The sequence below is a fragment of the Pleuronectes platessa genome, chromosome 2 (genome assembly GCF_947347685.1).
Source record: "Pleuronectes platessa chromosome 2, fPlePla1.1, whole genome shotgun sequence".
Classification (NCBI taxonomy): Eukaryota; Metazoa; Chordata; class Actinopteri; order Pleuronectiformes; family Pleuronectidae; genus Pleuronectes; species Pleuronectes platessa.
In genome coordinates this window covers 19,416,760-19,436,047 of record NC_070627.1, presented here as the reverse complement: position 1 = coordinate 19,436,047, position 19,288 = coordinate 19,416,760, and the positions used below count along the sequence as shown (strand labels likewise).

Here is a 19,288-nt window from a genome sequence, read left to right as displayed (position 1 = left end):
TCTGTGGTTTTCTATTTATTTTTCATAATGATGACTTGTCACCTCCCTCCTCTGAAAGACAAAACTTTGCCTTTGCATGAAGTGTGAGGTGGAATGGGCCTCACAAGTTGCTCCCATCACTCCCACCTCTCTCTGAACGCTCCCATGATGACACCTTTCTGACAGGTTACCATGACTACCTGACACTGGAGGCACCTCTCCATCCATCTGCTGCAGCGATTGCTTCCACCTCGCCCCACTCTAACTTTCCCTCTCTTCCTCTCCCTCCCATTACCTCTTCTTCCAACAATACAGATGCCAGAGTTCAGAGAAGAGAGGAGAGGGTTGAGGTCTGTTGCTTTTTCAGCGCCCCGGCACTAGAGGAACTGATTTCGGCTGACAAAGGCAGGAGAGAGAGAGGGACAAGTAAAAGTGGATATCAAAATTCATGGCCAATGGAAAGAGACAATGCACTGTGAATTTATTTTTGTTTCCTCGCTCCTCCTCTTCCTCCTCCTTCAGTGTTCTCTTCTGGATTCAGGCTTTCTGAACTCCATTACCTATTTTAAAGTAACAATTATTGCGGGAAAATCCAAAGTCAGTTCAATTGCACTGCAGTGAAAGGGGATTATAGATAGATAGATAGATGGATACTTTATTAATCCCATGGGAAATTTAGATCATCCAGTAGCTTATACACTTAAACACATCACTGACATACATACATAAATCACATACGGAGAACATATTTACAGATACAGGAATGGAATGCAATGATGTGATTGTGACAGTGTCCAGTAGGAAAGTATTCTTGTGCTGATGGAGTGGATAGTACAATAAAAAATTTAAAATATATATATATATAAAAACAGCAGAAAAAAATAAATATATAAGAATATGTAGTGGTGTAGATAAATGTGTGCATGAAACACTGGACCAGAAAAAACATTTGTATACAGCACAGCGCTGCACATCAACATTTACACCATTAACTCATTCTCATACGTCTTTGTCGCGCGTCTTTTGTCCTCCGAGCACATTTTGTCTTTGGTGGTGAATAGAGTCATTTTTATGTACTCTGCACAAACTGATGTATGAGCTACCAGGGAATACACACTGTAATATCCCAGCTACAGTGCATAAAAGCACATCTGAACATTTGGCAGCTGGGCAGGCTGGGAGATGAGCAGAAGCAACAGAATTTTCATATCGCCTCGTAATTCAAGCAGCGGTTTGCAGTGTGGAGTGGTGAGAATCTGCTCAGTGTAAATAGGCCATCCCATTCAAAAAGACTGCAGCTGATTGATGCCTTGTAATGAAAATGCTGCAGAGGAAAAATTAAATCAGTGAATAGCAGCTAAACGGAATAATTTCTGCACTGGACTCGTGTGCTTGATTCTTTTTTCTGTTTAACTGCCTCATGTGCTGTAGCAGGGATGTTCAGAGTCCTTCCCACCTCAATGAGATCTCCAGAATTTGAAAAGTCAACATTTGAAATTTTTTACATTTCAAATAAAGACTGTCAGAAAAGATTGACAGCAGCCTGTACATGAAAGTACAGAAGCCCAGTTTACTGGGTTTGATAAAGTGAAAGAAAAAAACTGCAGACTCTGGCTCTGAATGATGTCACCAGTTTAAGATGGCAGCCTCAATATATCCAGGATACGTTGGCTTCATTTTTGTTTAAGAAGTGGAGATGTGTCGTCCATCTTTGAATACAGTCAGTACAATACTTTAAATATAGCTGTACCGTCTTTGTTTAATCTGTACACACATAGAACAGTGGTTCTCCACTCTGCCTCCAGACTGTTCACGAGGCTAAGCTAATTACCTCCGGGCTCTAGGTTAATAATGAATGAACAGAAACAAGGGGCGTATCTATCTTTTCCTCCATCTCTCAGCAAGCAATGGATAAACGTATTTCACAAAATGTTAAATACTCCCATAATGCCGTAGGTATTAGTGTAATAGCAAATGCTATACACACAGGACACTGAGCTGTAGGTTAGGAGTGGGAAACTGCAAGTCGACATGTGGGAATTGAGGTTTATCATGACCACCATGTTGTCCTGTGTGGCATCCGCACTTATAAGAGCTGATGTCATGAGATACCTGCAGCAACACATCTTCCCTGAGCAGCTCTGTTCTCACCAGCACGCTCTAATTAACCCGTTCTCTTATCGCCCTGCCACAACCTGCTGAAGACCTGCACACCAGCAGTTAAACCTCAATCTCCAGGTAGCTGTCAACACACAAACACACACACACACGCACACGCACAAACACAAAGGCCTCATCCCCATGGTTAATTAATTGAACTAATTAAGGGTCCTCGTGTCAGTTCCATTGCCAGGCGATGTCCAAGCCTTATCTCAATCCCACAATGCACTTGATCACAAGCTGCTGTGTTTGAGACATTCCCAAGGAAGGATTAATTAATTCATGAGCGGCGGATCACTAAGACGCACCACATCCCTCTGACATCAAAGTGACAGCGGTGAAGGCACGGGAGGATGGCGGCTGCGTGGAAGTAGCATGTTCAGAACCACGGCGTTGATCACACATGAAAGGCCGACAGACGAGCTGAACGTGGGGGTTAAAGGGCGAAGCTTAGGCTGAATCTTTGAGGGAATTAAAAGCATCTGGCATCCTCTGATACGTCTAAGCAGCATTAATGATTTATCAGGAAATTCATTATGAGCGAAGAGACTGTTTTAAAAATGATTCACACACGCTTGTCTCTGAACAGGGAACAAAGTGTAAACATGTTCTTTCCATTTCATCTGTTCCATGTTGTTATCTTTAAGAAACACGCAATGCAATTTTATCTTTTCCAACTGCGACGCATCGCAGCTAATTACCGAGCGGGGAGAATAATTGTACTTATTGTCGGAGGAACTGCTCTTTCAAGAGCCATTCCAATAATTGAGAAAAATAAGCAACGGAAAAATGTGTACATATCTGTTTGACTTCTTTGTTGTGCCCCCTCAAAGCTTAATGCCACAATAGACCTAAAAAGATTCATTCTAGTCTCTGAGGAAAAGCAGAGCCTTTCAAGTTTGGTTGACTGAAGCTGCAAGACAGAGGGGAAGAAAACTGCCAAAGACACACATTCGCAGATCAAACGGGGCTGCATTGTGTGTTGGTGGATGTGTTTGCATGAATGTGTGTGAGTCTGTGTGTGTGTGCAGGAGAGAGAAGGAGCCACTGTGGACTTCAGCCATTAGCATCAATTCCAGAGCAGTTTGATCAATCTGGTGCCGACCGTCCGCCGGTTGAGTCGTGATTAAATTGACAGACGATGTTTTGTGTGGGAAGTCTGCAGTTGACCCCTCTGACCTCCAGACTGCACACAAACCATGCACGTGATAATAGAATGCACGCATGTGAAAGCATGTCTGCACGAGCATAACAATGCTGGCACACACACCCACACACACCCACACACACACAGCTGATCTCTCCATCCCTGAGTGGAGGTCTGAGTGGTGGATGGGATAATCAGACAGACTCCTGCAGGTCCTGGGGGACGTGACCCCTCACCTGACGGGGGGAGGCAGACAGAGCCGCTCCTCCCATCCTCAGCAGGGGGTCTCCTCAGGGATCTATGTATGTTTGCACTGTGTGTGTATGTGTGTGTGTACCCAGGAAGGAAGGGAAGCGCAGAGGTGACGAGGTGACGCTCAGAAGTCAAGTTCAACCCATAATCGATTTGCAGCAGTTTGGCTCAGGAGGAAAACGGAGGTGAGTTTATCAAATACAAAAGAGGAAATGTCTAAAATTCTGTGATTTATTAAAACAGAGAGAATCATCCATCAATCAAACATCAGCGGGAGAAATCCCACTGAACTGCAGACACTGAGATCTGCTCAGAGCTTCTGACCAGATGCTGCCACTGGCTCAGAGAAGCTGCCTTGACTTTGTGAGGGACATTTGATGCCTCTGTGAAAAGTGAACACATAGATCATAAATCAGGTGATAAGGAGCCTGTGAAGAAACTGAACCATCACTGGTACTAATGGGACTTTATTGAAGAACAGTAACAGTGAGTCTACAGCTGCTCGTGTGCTGCCTGTTGTTGGAGACAGTAATCTGCTGCTATCCAATTCATTTTTAATTGAAGAATTTTAATCAAGAATAAAATAAGTAGAATGAAAAGTAACACTTTGATAGAAATTTCTGTGATGGAAAAGAATCCACCTGCCTCTAAAATTACTTGACCTAAATGTTAAAGTCAAGATTACAGTGACTGCAAAAACTATGACCAGTTCTAATTAGGCTAGAAACGTAATTATATATAACGTTTTAGACTGTATAGATGTTTCTAATTTGGTGGAGAAAAGGACAGAGCTTTATCTCACATGCCACATGTATGTTGAGTGAGTTAAATATTGATGGAATCATTTCTCCTCCCACTCTTGATTGATTTTGTAGCATGACGACATGTGGACAAAATGTCCTTAGTAGAAAAAAACATTCCAGCTTTAGCTGAGAAATCAGGAGTCAGAGTTTGTCCAGTCCTTTCCCAGTGCTAAAGAAACTGAAACAAAATCCTAAATTCTGTTCAGAACTGCTCCTCCACTATATCCATCAGCCCTCTGCTGAGCTTCAATGAAATCAGTTCAGTAGTTCACAATGAAAACGTCGCCTCCTCGAGCTAATAACTGTGTCAATGAACATATGGAATCTGAGTTTTGTATGAAGACACATTAGGACGGAAATAATCTCAACTCGTTGCTCATTTACATATTTGAATTCATTTGAAGTCGACTTTTCATCCACGAGGCAAATTTAAGTCCAATATTTGGTCTCAGCTCCTCGGGGTACTGTCGGGATAATTAGCTGACAAATGCTCGGCTTCCTGTTTGATGCTGAGCTGTGAGTTTATGACGAGAAGAAACAGTGCGGAAACTACAGCAAAGTTACATTCAGGCCTAAGAACCAAAACAATTAGATAAATCTCTGGTTCCTTAAGTGAGGGTTGGATGTAACAAAGTACATTTACTTAGTTACTTGACTTCAGATCATATAACTTCCAAGTGCTAAAAACAGGTTGAGTTTCTTGAAGAAAGGATGAGAGGTGAATCGTCTTCAAGGAACTCAACCACGTCCAGTTGACCTGTTTTCTATCACTTGGATATAACATGACCTGGAAGACTGAGAATATTCACTGACATCATAATACAAATACTTTCAGATACTTTTCACTTTTACTTCAACAAATATATATCAATTATTATTGTTATTTAATAATTTTAAACATTATCAATAACAAGAGGAACTAGTTCAGTGGTCCAATCAGAGCAGACCGAGAAATTTCAACAGTTAAAGGACATGCGTAGTCACACAGCGGTTTGCCTCGAAACAGGAAGCAGACAAGTGTGAGCCCTCAGCTGTAAAGACTCAGCTGGAATGGATACCGACGAGACTCAGCCATGATGATGTATTTACCTTTGCATTAGGGAATAGGCTACACTCTGACTTTTATTACTTTAAGTCTATTTTAAAGCAAGTAATTCATATTTTTTTTTACTTTTACATCACTAAAATGTTCAAGAACTTGCTCCCCCACTGTCCTCTGATGTGAAGGACTCATTTCCCATGTTCATATCAGTCAGACGTTTGATCCATTGTTAATATAAAAGTGTAAATCAGAGCGGCTCTAACTTAAAATATCTGGTTACAAGTTGAGTTTTTTTTATTCACAAAAAGGTTTGAACAGCCAAACCAACACAGGCTTCATTCTCACCGTGCTGCCTTCAGGAGCTGTGCACGGTGTAACGGTGCATGTCTGTGGTGGGCTGAAGTTTGGCAGCACCTGCATTTAACGCCCACTCCTGTCCTCACACACACTCGCGTTTTTTTCCGTGCATCCCAAGTTAAAGAGCGGTGACAGTAATCCATCTCGTAGGTCCCCCCCCCCCCAACCAGTCACGGCTGTCACCTCCGCCTCACCAGGAGCATCTGAAACTCGACTCAACCACTCACCGGATTTAGGGGCCCCGGAAGCCGAAGCCGCTGCCACTCGAGGAGCCCCGGTTCCGCCAGACTCTTGACGCAACGCACATTGACAGATGCCAAAAGATTCCTCAGCAGAAATAGAATTCCAATTTCACTGGGTAGAGCGTGAGATAAAACACAGAGCCCTCTTCAATTGTAACTAAAGGAGATTAAAGAGGTGGGGGGCAAATATAGCTCACAGCTTTATTAACTATAGCAACAGAATTTTCCATGCAGGGAGAGTTGGAAACCAGCATCTTGTGCTTTGCGAGGAATTTATCATAATGTTCGCGCCACAAGATCATTTGCCTCTTGACAGGATCATTACGAGATTCAGTGCTCCCACGACCATTACGCAATTTCAGCGTTCCTCCTCGGATGGAATTTTAATTGAATTAGCCCGGCTGGTTACACATGGTGCAAACGATAACATTTTCTGTCTATCTGGGCTCATTGAACCCGCTTGAGGGGGAGAGAGAGCGAAGTGCTGACGGTTTCAGGCAGGCCATGAAAGAAGAAACCAGACAAGGTGCTTTTGGTTCATTCTAATTCTAATTTTGTTCCCTCTCTGTCGCTCGCTGCTTCCTTCTTCAGCTACAAATACGTGTCGATTCCATGGAAATGTGAGTGAGCCGGTAGACGTGCCACTGTTTTATGCACTCAGAGCCGCTCTTCCATGTAAGTGGCCATGTAAACTGAGGGCAGTGCGAGCAGGATGTATGGTTGGGGGTAAACGTGTTCGTATTAACACCTCCAGAGGAACCAGCCCCCATCAGCCACTCAACCACATCCCCTTAAGAATGATTAATGACGCCGGTCGAGTCGTGAAAGGCAGAGAGACGGAGACGGAGGAGGGGAGCCATCACGCTGCCGGCTGACAAGAGGCTCACACTTCACTGTGGACGTTTTTCAAACCTAAGAGTTTGGTATTAAATGGCTCGACTCATTAAGACTCTCCGATCAATGTGCATCTGAAAGAAACATGTCGATAGAGCAGGTTCTACTAAAATAGTGATACGATGCAAACTAGCACAATCCAAAGGATTTGATTGCACAACACAGAAGAGTTGGAGTTTGCAGACAAAACTCAAAAATACAATTCAATGGAGATAACAGTTAGTACTTAAACAAGCAGGGGGGTGGATTGAGTGGTAAATACAGAGCTATCGTGACTAACACTGACACGAGCATGTGTTTGCTGACACTCGTCCCCACTCAGGAAGCTCCCTGTCACTAAAGAGGAGAATCTCTTCAAGGTTGTGCAGGTGATTTATTTTATTTTATTCATTTATGTTATTTTATTTTATTTTATTTCCCTGTGTTTTATTACATACATATGTTATTGTTTTTGTATTAATGACCTATTGTATATTTGTGTTTGTTTATTTAATATTTTCATATATATATATTTTTTCTATTTTACTATTTGACTTATTCCTAGTTATTATTTTTCCTTTATTGTTTACCTTTGTGTGTCTATATACATTGACAGGTATGAGTACATGTGAATATATATGTTGTTATTGATTACTGTAACATTGATCTGTACCTTGCTACATTTCTCAGTAAAATAAAAAGTTGATCACAAAAAAAAAGGTTGTGCAGGTGATGAAGCATCTCTGGAAATAAGTTGGGAGGAGAGATGCTGTGAGAGAAATGACAAATGCACCTTATTTATTGATGTGATACAAATTGAGCCTCTCGCAGACATATCAGTCAGTATCAATGTGTATGTTTACTCTCATGAAAATGTTTAGTTTATAGGATAAACTAGATTGATACTAGTGTTTCCCTCCACCACGACCGAGCAGTTATGAAAACACATTTAAATACACTAGATCAGGATTTTGAATTGGATCTGCACACACTCAGAACGATCAGTCCCATAAAGATGCCTGATTTACACCATATTTAAGTGTGTATCCGTGTATATGGCATTCAGTGCTACTTCCATTCAAATTAGTCATAAAATAAAAACCAGTCACATTTTATTTAGCAAAAAATGTTTAATCTCTCCTTGATGCGTGTTTATTTACAAGTAGTAAATCTGCAAAATAGGAAATAACAGAATATTTACACAATGAATGTTAACCTGCAAACTGGTGACAGTCGCTTCAAGTCTGAAGTCTGTAGTATTAAAATTCCTTTTGCCGACTCAGTCTGTAAGTCACTTGCTTTGCGTTTCCAAGGAGCCTATGCAACGTTCATGTTGGAAAAAAAAAAAGACCAACCACCACGTTTCCAGAACTGGAGAACAGCAGGGGGGGAAAAAACTGAAAACAGAAAGATGCCAAGACTTTGCATTTGATTCCACCAGGGTTTGGAAAGGCATAAGTGTGACTTAGCATGTCTGAAGAGCTGAGAATTAAACATGAGATGCATGGCTGTGTGCTGACTGAGCTCAGACTGGAGGCAGAGCAGTGAACTCCACTTGTTAATTTGCTCTGATTTGACAGAAAAACAGCAACAAACCTGCAACTCGGTGCGACTAAACCACCTCAATAACACTAGATACAAGTCCGTGATCACAATGGACAGCGTGGGATGAAGGACAGAGAAGGGAAGCTTCTCTAAAGATGAGACCAAATTACAACCCACATGGAGCATGAACCTGAGAATGAACTGAGAATGTCTATAGAGTCGGACACATCACCGATCGGACCCTGCGGCCTCAGTCAGTTGCTGCAGGGAGCGAGTGGTGGATTTTTCTTCTCACTATACACTGAACTCATTCTAACAGCACTGCTGAGCTCTGGAGCAGCAGTCGTCTACTTCCCGTCCACGTGATACAATAAGAGCACCAAAGTGTGCACGTACAGCAAAAGGTCAGAAGGAAACAACATGTTTAAACTGTTTGTACAGCGGGCTGAGCTTATGTAGGTGGAGGTTTTGCAACACGTTCGGCTGAAAAAAAGTTTTCTCTCTTAACCCGGGCGGAGTTGTCCCTCAAAACGTTCTCTTTTTTCATGATCAAGTCCTGACGTATCCAGTTGAAGTCGGCTCATGTGTTTGCAGATGCACAAAGTCACATCTCATATCTGACAGTAATTTGGGAGGTGTGCTCACTATTCTCAGATGTATCAGGAGATTGTAGATTTTTTCTTTCTTTCTGAGGAACCTGGCGTAAAGATGGACAGCGACAGCATTTCTGATCAGAATAAAATAACAGCCCTAAAATCTGATAGAAAAACAAGGTACAAGAGTTAAAGCAGCAAGTCACGTTTCCATCACAAAGACACACACGCTCATCTGATGCAACTATTTCATTTTGATCCTTGAGATCAGGAAATTAAACCCTCGAGTTCGGTCAAGTACTTAAACTTTCAGGCAAACCAAAGGAGAATTTAGTCTTCTGCGTACCGTAAAATGTACAATTTACATGTGGAAAATAAAAACAAAACAAACAAAAACAACTGATTACAAACGAATGGCAAACAGCTCTTGTTCATCATGAAAAGTTTACAATTTACAAATGAAAACATCAACAAAAACAATTTACAGACCACAGTTTGGTTTTTCGCAAGCAAAATAAAATAATCAGAAAACATTATTTCTCACCACAAATTTAAAAACCATGACTTCAAGACTTCAAAAATAAAATAAAAAAAAGAAACAAAGAAAATCCTCTTATGAGATCAGTAATAAAAAAAGCTTAAGCCACACATGGCAATAGGCTAGTTCTGAAACAGGAGCTGCAGGCTAAGTGGAGGATTACTCATCCTCGTGTAGCTGATGAGAGGAGGTGTCTCACCTCTGCATTGTTCCTCACTCCTCCCCTTGTGGATAAAGAGCAATAATCCCTGTCTCAAATAGATAGGTCAGAGGTGGAGAGAGATGCTCACTGGACCTTCCCCCTGCCCCTTTATTTGGGTATTAACATTGAGAAAGTAAAAAAAAAAATACAGAGGCTTTAGGCTAGAAAAAGCTTTTCCCACTTTGTTTCATCACTGAGCGGCTCCACTAAGCTCCGCCTGACCTCCGCCTGGCTCCTGCACAGACGTAAACAGAATCTGAGAGCGCAGGGACCTCGGCCTCGCTCTCAAGGGGCCGCGTCAGAAAATGAATGATCCTTCAAGAGATGGGAAACACAAACTCTGCGGGTGGAATCCTCACGGTTAGATCTGTCGGCCACGTGCTAAACGGGGCGAATGGGACTATTTCCTGCAGTGCAATGGAGCTACTTCATTGTTCAGTCACAACACTGTGAAGCACTGAACTGTCCCTTCTGCTCGACCCTTGAGGAGAAGAACCAGCCGTGGAACCAGACACTAACGCGATCACGATAAAGCAACAATCCTGCGAGTAAATATTCTGTTTTCTGAAACCAGAAAGATTGAACCAATCGAATTAGGAACAACAACCACTTCATGTTTTTCACCGTGACACCATGAATCAGCCGAACTCGAGGAGAGCGACAACGCGTGTCGTCTTGCTTCCCGCTAACTTCTTCGAGGATCTAAAAATCAGGTCATTACTCAAACAATTCTTTTCAGTCACTAGGCATGTTCATATTTAAAATCATACGGTAGCACATTCCATCTAACAAAATGTCTTTGCACTAAACAACATTCAAAGAAAACATGGCACAGTACAACTTTTTTGTTTCTTTTTCTTTTTTTGTCTACGTTCTTTTGTTTTTGTACTTGAAATACCAGATCATGTTTCATTGATGTATTTTTATTGTTCGTTTTAAAATGAAAAGGAAAACAACAAAAATGTTTGCTCCCTAATCTGTCTTTAAAAACGTAGCTGTATTTATATATAATATCTATATAGTCTTCCTTTGTAACGTTTCTGTAAATTGTGCAAATTCAGCAGTAATACAAGTGGCGAGAGATCAGAGAGTGGGCAGTTGATTACATTTATACAAAAAACTAAAAACAAAATCTAACATCTATGACACCCGTTGGAGTCACATGACCTAGAGAGCCGCTCTCCATAGGCTCATCACTGATTGGTCCGTCCTGCTCATGATGACGCCATATATGGAGTTCCTTTCCTGGCTTCCATTGTTTCTTTCCTGACCATCGCTTTGTCACCACAAAAGTCTTGAAATCAAAATCAAGCAAACCACAGACACCAACATCCACAATAATCAAATGCTGTCAGTTGACATGTTTCTCCACGTATGTATGTGTGAAAGTGTCCGGTGTCCCAGTCTCACCGTATGGGGCCGCACACAAACACACACATACACATGTAAGCGTACACAGGCCCGCCCATCTCTGCCGAACCCCCCCCAGGTTGCAGTATACTGCTTCAGTCCGTTTGCAGTTTGTCTGTATTGTTGGGGGTTGGAGTTTTGTTTGTTTTTCTGGGTGAGAGGAGCAAGGGAGAGAGACAGATGGAGACGAGGAGTGAAGAGAAGGAGAAGATGGAGGTGTTGGATGGTCCTCAGCTGCTCAGCGCCATTGTGTCGATGACCTGCTCCAGCTTGCTCCTCAGTCTCTGTCTCCTCGCCTGCTCATCCCGCTCCAGAGCTGACAAGATCTGAGGGTAGAGGGGAAGAGGTCAGTGCACCTGACGTACATTCAATTTAAAATGATCATGTAAAAGCTGGTATTGAATAATGGCAGAGTAAACACAAAGGTTGACTGTTAATACAGGCCAGTAGCCTCAGCTATGATCCTGATCATATTTACAACATTCTATTCTCAACCTTGTGTTTCTGGAATAACCTCAACAGACCAGATACATTTTCATCTACACCTGTCCAAATTGTAGGTGTAGTGAAGGTAAGCAGGTATGATGTGCAGAACAATGAAGCATAAATAGAAAACTGTTGTTTGATGAAGATATCTTCTTGCTGATGACTCACCTCGTCCTTGTATTTGACGATGTAGGAGTATATCTCATTAAGGGCCGACATGCTGTTGAACTGGTTGGCATGCAGGCGCGACTGCTCTGCCAGGTAGGCGCTCATGTCCTGGTCGCTGATGGCTGGCATCCTCGAGATGTCAGAGTAGTACCTGGAGAAACCACGTCAAAAGTTGAAATCATGACAATTTTATCTTTAAGAATAATTTCCCTTCTATATCTGAGAAAAGACCTGCACACATCCAGATATAATTCACAGTGATGAGCTCTAAAGCCACCCCCACTAAATAATGTCATCCCTTTTTCCAGAGAGAATCATGACCGATCCTTAGTTAATTAAATCAATTTATCAACTCAAGCATGTATGTTTTATGTAAAAGCTTTTCATGAAATGCCCCCGAAATTCTCGGACCATTTTTATTTGGGCTCCATTCGGGGAACAAATACTGTACCAATACAATCACACATTCTTAACTTTGTAAAAATCATAATTTGTGTAAGATTTAATCACTGGTCTCTATCAGAGAGGAAATCCTTCAAAACAATTTGAAGGATGATTCATCATAACCTGCTTAGGCCTGAGTATCGAGCATTAAACAAAGGTCTCAGAAGACTTTTGACAAATCAATTAACAAGGCAATGTTTCCAATTATCAAGAGCAGTGACCACGACATCTAGAAGTACAGTCGCTGTTGTGATGATCAAACAAAGGACAAAAGAAGTCAAATATTTGTTCATGTACCTTTCCACCCAGTTCTTGTAGTTGGGGATGTCTTTAGCGTAGAGCAGCTTGTTGGAAGGTGAGTCCTTCCCGAGTTTATGCTCTGATGTTGAACATGAGTCCATGAAGGTCTGAGCCACCACAGACAAGCAGGCGTCTGTGATGCTGTTCTTGTGGATGTCAAAGACGAACTGCGGGTTCTTGATCACATTCACCCAGAACCGCAGCGGAAGACTAGAGCGATCGAGGGAATAAGGTGAAACAGGAGGAAGAGTTGCAGTTAGAAGGACTTGACAAGCTATTAAGGTGCAGAGAGCAGTGCGATGAATGAAGCTGCATATACACACACTATGGCTGAACAAAGGAGGCATCTGAGTGATAAAATGCCTGAGGTAGGGGAAATAAGAACACTGTACATTCTGCTGCACTGCCAGTGTGAAACTGCTGCATATTCACTAACTTACAGTTTTTTTTAACACTACAGCAACTTTTCTACAACACTAATGAGACACAAAGAAACTTCCAAATGCTCCAGATGATGCTCTTTCACACAGGGTGCACACATCACACACACACGGAGACACACACACACAAACACTCACCAGTTGCTCTTCCAAGTGTGCCGCACATCAGAGTCTGATATGGAGTGTTTGTCTGCCTGCTCATCCAAGAAGTCAAACATGTACTTGATGGCGAGAGGCAGAGCGCTGCCCCGGTGTGCTGTGCTGAAGATGGTCTCAAACAGGTCATCCACAAACTTCTGGAGCGTACCCTGAGCACGAGAAGCAACGCTGCATTAGTTTGTTTGCAAAAACTATTTGAGTAGAGGGACATACCTTCACTTGTGAAACAACATTTAAATTCACCTGATTCAGATTATTCTTTTGATCTTCACCAAATTACACACATAAATATCAGTCAGGTCGTTTTTTTCTATCAAGATTCATGAATCATTCTCTCAGAAATGGCCCCAACGCACACCAAAATGTAATGGGTTTTTCCTTGAGTCATGCCCCTCCCCTCCACACAAGTTTATGGAAATCAGTCGAGTACTATCTGCATAATCCTGATAACAATCATACCCTCTTTGGTCGGAAGTAATTAAAATAGAAATAAGTCTTTGACAGCTTCTTATAACATTGTGTTTCAAATGTGAACATCCTTGTTAGTTTCACTTGAGTTACAGCAGCACTAAACAACTGGCGCTGCTGCACAGTCGTGTTTACTGGAGACAGTGTGGCTGTAGGCGATGGCTGTCAGTGGCAGTGCTTTGCTTATAGAACTCCAACTGTCTGTGTTTGTGATGATGACGGGTGTTCTTTGCAGAGTTTAGGATGGAGCCCAATGAGAGTTCAGCCTCAGGCTCAGGGTTTTTTACCATATCATACTCTGGATCGGAACGCTCTGTAACTCCTCTGAAGTTAAGATGATTTTATGTTTCCATAAGTGTTAAGGGGGCCGTCTTCTTCGTCTTCAAGCATTCAGGCCACCTTTCACAAAATCGTATTTAAACCAGCCAGAAGTTTATCTGCAGTTTTGTATTTGTTCGCAGACCCACAAATCAGCCTCCAAAATACACAAAGCTGTGGGAGCTGTAATAAATGAGAACAAACTGCAGCGCTCCAAGTTGCCCCCATTGTCTTCCTTTGGCGTGCATGTTAATCATTTCCCAATCGAGGCAGCACTGATGCCTCTAACCTCCCACTTTCCTACCTGGAGCTCCAACAATGGGAATTCAGAGCTAATGAGTTGAACACCGAGGCAGAGGAAGGAGCAGAGTGAGCTGTAGCACCAGGATAGTGTTTGCAAATGAGAGCAAAAGTTTGACACTGTTAGAAAGCTGAGTAGATATTGTTTTTGTTCATTATGTTAATCTGTAATATGTGCATGTTTGTTTCTTCAGATGTGTGTGTCAGTGGAGTTGGGACAAAACATGACTTTTAAGTTAAGTTACAGTGGAATGATGAACTATAAAGAGTGAGGAACAGTTGCCAAATGTCAATAAGCTCACACACTCCAGCCATTTATTCCATTTCTCACACTGTCTTTGGATTACATTGGATATTTGTCATAAGTTGGACCTCATATGTGTAAATTTGAGAGAAAGTAAGTCTCACTTTTGAGGAAAAAAATTGGCATATTTCCATATTATTTATTTGTGTACTTTTGATTTATTGCATTAGTAATGTTTGTGAAGGGGGGAGGGGGGAGGCAAAAACCTAATATTGTCAATAATAGATTACCATAAAGGCTCATTAACCTGAGTGCAGGTTCAACAGTGGGGTCTGGATGACATGGAGGAATTTGTCGAGTAATGATTACAGTATAAAAGCTTTGGGCCTAAAAGCCCTGAGGCCACCAACAGGGCCCAGTAACACCAACCAAACAACTCAATAGTCAAAGGTCAACCTCTTAATTAAGACACACACACACACTCATTCCTGTGCATATGTTTGGCTTTGTGCAAAAGGTTATGAAACATATTAATGAGCTCCGAGACCACCACCAAACAAAGGTCAGAAGGGGCTGCTGGTGGCAGCGGGCAACATGACAAGGCTATGGGCGGCGTGGGGTTGTTGGCCAAAGGTGTGTGTGTGGAAATACAGCTTCTCAATACCTTGGTGGCCAGCAGTCTCGTCAGGTAGATCTCAGAGACCATCTTGCTCCCTCTGTCTCCTTCCCTCTGGTCCGAGTGGTCGTGGTTCTTGACCAGATGCCACAGTTTGGTGCCGCTCTCGAGGTCGGGGGTGATCATGGGGGTTCGGGAGCGCAAGCTGTCTGGACTGCTGGCCGTCCTCAGCATGCTCTCTGGAGGAGGATGAGACATGGGAGGAACGGTGAGCGGGAAGGGTCCAAAAATAACCGTAAGAAAGAAAAAAAAAGACACAGAGAGTAGAACAAGTGTTTTGACACAGTAGTTTGGATTTTTAAAGAGCAGAAGAGGAGCTCGGGATGGCTCTCTATAGTTCCCTCCTCATCTACAAGTTCAGATGTATAATATGCAGGTTGCTACTCTTCATCATGTTCTGTCATATAGGGTTATTTCAAGTGTATTAGTATATTTGGCTTCTACATAAAGAAAAAGTCCAATCGTATTTAAACTATGATAGTTTAACCAGACGTTAGTGCTACGCCGGGTTCACACCGGACGCGTAAGCGAGGCGTAAGCGCAGCGCCAAGCCTCTGGCTCCCATCCACTCCCATGTTAAACCTTTGTGCGGGTCACACCGGACGCTGAAGCGCCGCGCCACGCTGCGGCTGCCTCGGCGTCGAGTCTATTTTTTCCGCTTGACGCGAGCGTATTGCGACAGGAAACACACTGGAAAATGATTTTAAACGATATTGATGACATATTTTATATGATATAAATTATCCAATATGCATCCCATACTTTGTATTCACCTTCTGTTTTCTTGGAGTTTTAATTTTACCACTTTTACCAACCACATTATTACATGTCCCCCTCTGCCCATCCACTACAGCCACAGAAGCAGTGATAAAGATAAAAATAGAGAGAGAGAGGGGGGGCTACATATTCTCCACATAGGCTTGAGTGGAGAATACGTAATTTACCCTCGACACCCGACATTTAATGGAGCAAACAGCGGAGAAGTTCTTCAACATGGATGACATTAAATTAATAATTGAAGTGGAGAAGTGCATTGAGTTGTATGATCCTCGGAACATGTTGTATAAAGACCACAACAAGAAAGACAAATGTTATGACGCTGTTGCTTAATGTTGGAGCAACAAGTAAGTATATGCTTGAATACTACTGGATCAACGTGTGATATTATTAGCGCTGGCTGGCGGTTCAGCGTCACTTCAGCGTCCGGTGTGAACCCGGCGTAACTGTAACAGGGCTGGAGTTGCAGTGTGTCTGAACCCAGCTCCTGTGGTTGAGCAGCCTCCACTTGGTGCTGCTTATAATGTCGAGGTGTAATTCATTCAGAATTAATCAGCACTTCAATGGGAACCAGTTTAAGCAACGCAGGTGGCAAAACACATGAATACAAAATCTGAGGCAGCTGCAACACAGCAAAATCTCTGTGTGGAGATGAAAGCATTTCTGAAGGTGACAGCTTCTTCTTCTTGCCCTGTCACTCTCATTCCAGAATAAATTTGTCTGTCACTCTCTCTTCTCTGCCCTCCCTCCCTCCATCTCTCTTTGTTGGACAGTGATCCTGTATTTTGTGACATGGAGCATTACACTTTCAGTTTGAATGCTTGTCAGTTGTGTGACAAAGAAGGGATTGAGAGGTTCAAAATGTCAAGAGAGAATTTGGACCAGGGAAGTACAGAGTAAGTGTGATGGGGCTGTGAGTGAGTATTTATGTGTACACCATCATGAACAAAATCTATTACACCTGGCATTAACTTGTGCCTGTTGGCATTTGGACAGTGTCTGGATCTTTCATATTTTATAAAATCCTAGGGAGACCATTTCATTAGGACACTTTCATTTAATACATTAAGAAAATCTTTTCTTCTTATCTGTTTGTAACCTCATAGTTGTGCCATGCTGTGCTGTGACAAACCATGGCCCCAGAGAGGAGCAGCATTGGATCAACTAGAATCACGAATTTGAGGTTAAAGTATCACCCAGAATGCATCATGTTCAGGTGTCAAGGGGTAGGGCCAACCAGCTGCCTGGGACATAAAAGTACGCTACACCTTTGTTAAAGTTGGACGCCATGGTATCTTGGCCATGCTAATGTTCTGGGCACCTAAGCACCAGGGGGCGTCTTAGTTATCTCTTTCTGTTAATTTGCAAATGACATAGACATACATGATACAATAGAACAAGGAGCAGCTCTGGTTGTGTGATTTCTTGCTTGGATGCACACATCCATAATGATTTTTTTTATTAATTTCATAAACTGCTTTCAGCATCGGGCTGAGGAAAGTGTTACTCCCCCTGATTCTATATTTCTGAAAAAGTCTCTTACACTTGCCCCACCTCCAACTTTTTCTTATCTTAAATTAAATCATGTTTTAGATTTCAATCAGTAAATGTAAACCTGACAAGCAGCTAGGTTCTAACTATGTTTTAATATATTGTAAGAGTTCATTGTTCTGACAGTAACTGAGAGTTAATCAATATTACACTTTATAATAAGCCTACGTAAAATATATAGTGTAAAAATCTCATTAAATAATCCTTTTAAGGCAGGAAAATAAAACTAACTTATTTTTTCAAGGGGAAAAATAAGTACCCTCTACATTTCAATTGGTCATTGTTTGTTAGGAGGAGGTGTAAGACTTCAAATACTATAAAACTATACAGTGTTAATCTACACAAAGCTTTTATGTGTTTTTGCATAATACTGTCAACATTACACACTACAGAGACTAACCAGGTAAAAAGGAGATCAGACAGACTGACTTAAAGAAGGACATAAGATTAAAGGCTTATAGAAACCAGACAGTCAGCAAGGACAATACCAGCTCCTCTACTGTCACACTGCGACTGACAGCTGTCGCAATTGACATCGTCCTCATATGTATTATCACAAGTCACAAGAAAATGTTTTTTACTTCCCTCATATGGAAAAACTCTGTTCTACACAACTGTGTGCAACATCATTTTGATTTGAAAAATTGTTATAAGTTTACGCAAAGAAAATATGGATCTAGATAAGGATATAGTACAGAGATAACTCAGCATCAAACTGACATTTTTAGAATGTAGGAATCATTGTGCGATGCTGTTAAAATCATAGAAACATATAGTTTAGTGGTTCTTCCTGTTTTTTTTACAGCAGCGTCACATTTTCAAATAAAAAAAGACAATACCAGTTATGCAGTTCAGCATTGTGTCTGCCAACAGAGAATTAAGTAAAGAGACGCAGACACATAACACACACACACACACACACACACACACCTCCTTTCGTACCGTATCGGCTGAGGGACTTGGTGAATGTGGATGAGTTGGAGATGTTGTAGGCTGAATTCTGTTTAGGCACCAGGGCAATAACCGATCCATCTGTCACCTAAAACCGGATAAAAAAAAAATCAGTTAACATCAACAGTAAGATTATATTTCAAAGACATAAATTACCACTGTGCTTAGCTTTTTTACCTTTGCCAATTTTCTCAGATACTTAAAAGTGTGAATTATTTAAATGACATGCATCTCATTTGATAACTTTTAGTGTTTCACTTTCAGCCTAAAACTGTGTCAACAATATGCAGCCACATCAATGTGGAGTGGTTCCAGCATGACACAAAGCATCATGGGATTTATGTTGTGTCTGAGCCGTGAGTTACCTGGTAGTGAGCCAGGGTGTTGAGTCTCTTCCAGTCATTGTCGATCTTAGTGGTGACATCCTCGTCCTGAAGGATGATGCGTGCCATCCTGCCCTGCCGCCATTCTGTCACACACGATAACACACAGAGGAGATACAGGTTAAAGAACCATTCACAGAACCAGGCCGTTACCATCGTCTTCTTGGTTTTTGTTTGTAACTGTGTGCTATATCCTGCCCTGTTGGTGTTTGTGTTTATTGTCTTTGTTGTATTTTAAACTATGATACAAAAATAGATAGAATGAAAGAAGAAATGTTGTGCATGTTTCTTAACTATGACGGAATGAAGACAGACATGGGGAATGGATTGCGTAGAGACTCTGGATACAGTGGCCTCTTTTCAGACACGCCAATCAATCTACAGCTAAATAAGGACACAGATAGTTATGTTCAGTGACCTAATGCAATTCAAAATTAGTATAATTTGCATAATTTAAATGACTTTTTGCTCCTCATTAAA

General features: G+C 41.8%; 1 protein-coding gene across 4 annotated transcripts in view; it reads right to left on the bottom strand.

The window, feature by feature from the left end:
* Positions 1-7,965: 7,965 nt before the first annotated feature.
* LOC128452465 (plexin-A1) overlaps positions 7,966-19,288 on the bottom strand; it is a 185,222-nt gene continuing 173,899 nt past the window's right edge. For 2 of the 4 annotated variants that reach the window (XM_053435529.1, XM_053435530.1), the window contains exons 26-32: positions 18,791-18,894; positions 18,405-18,513; positions 15,135-15,325; positions 13,120-13,289; positions 12,539-12,751; positions 11,798-11,948; positions 7,966-11,469 (exon numbers count right to left, since the gene is read on the bottom strand). In XM_053435529.1, the coding sequence (XP_053291504.1) occupies positions 11,374-11,469; positions 11,798-11,948; positions 12,539-12,751; positions 13,120-13,289; positions 15,135-15,325; positions 18,405-18,513; positions 18,791-18,894 (1,034 nt within the window). In that variant the 3' untranslated portion in view covers positions 7,966-11,373. The remainder of the gene's footprint in view (positions 11,470-11,797; positions 11,949-12,538; positions 12,752-13,119; positions 13,290-15,134; positions 15,326-18,404; positions 18,514-18,790; positions 18,895-19,288) is intronic. The other 2 variants (XM_053435531.1, XM_053435532.1) reach the window with 1 other exon arrangement.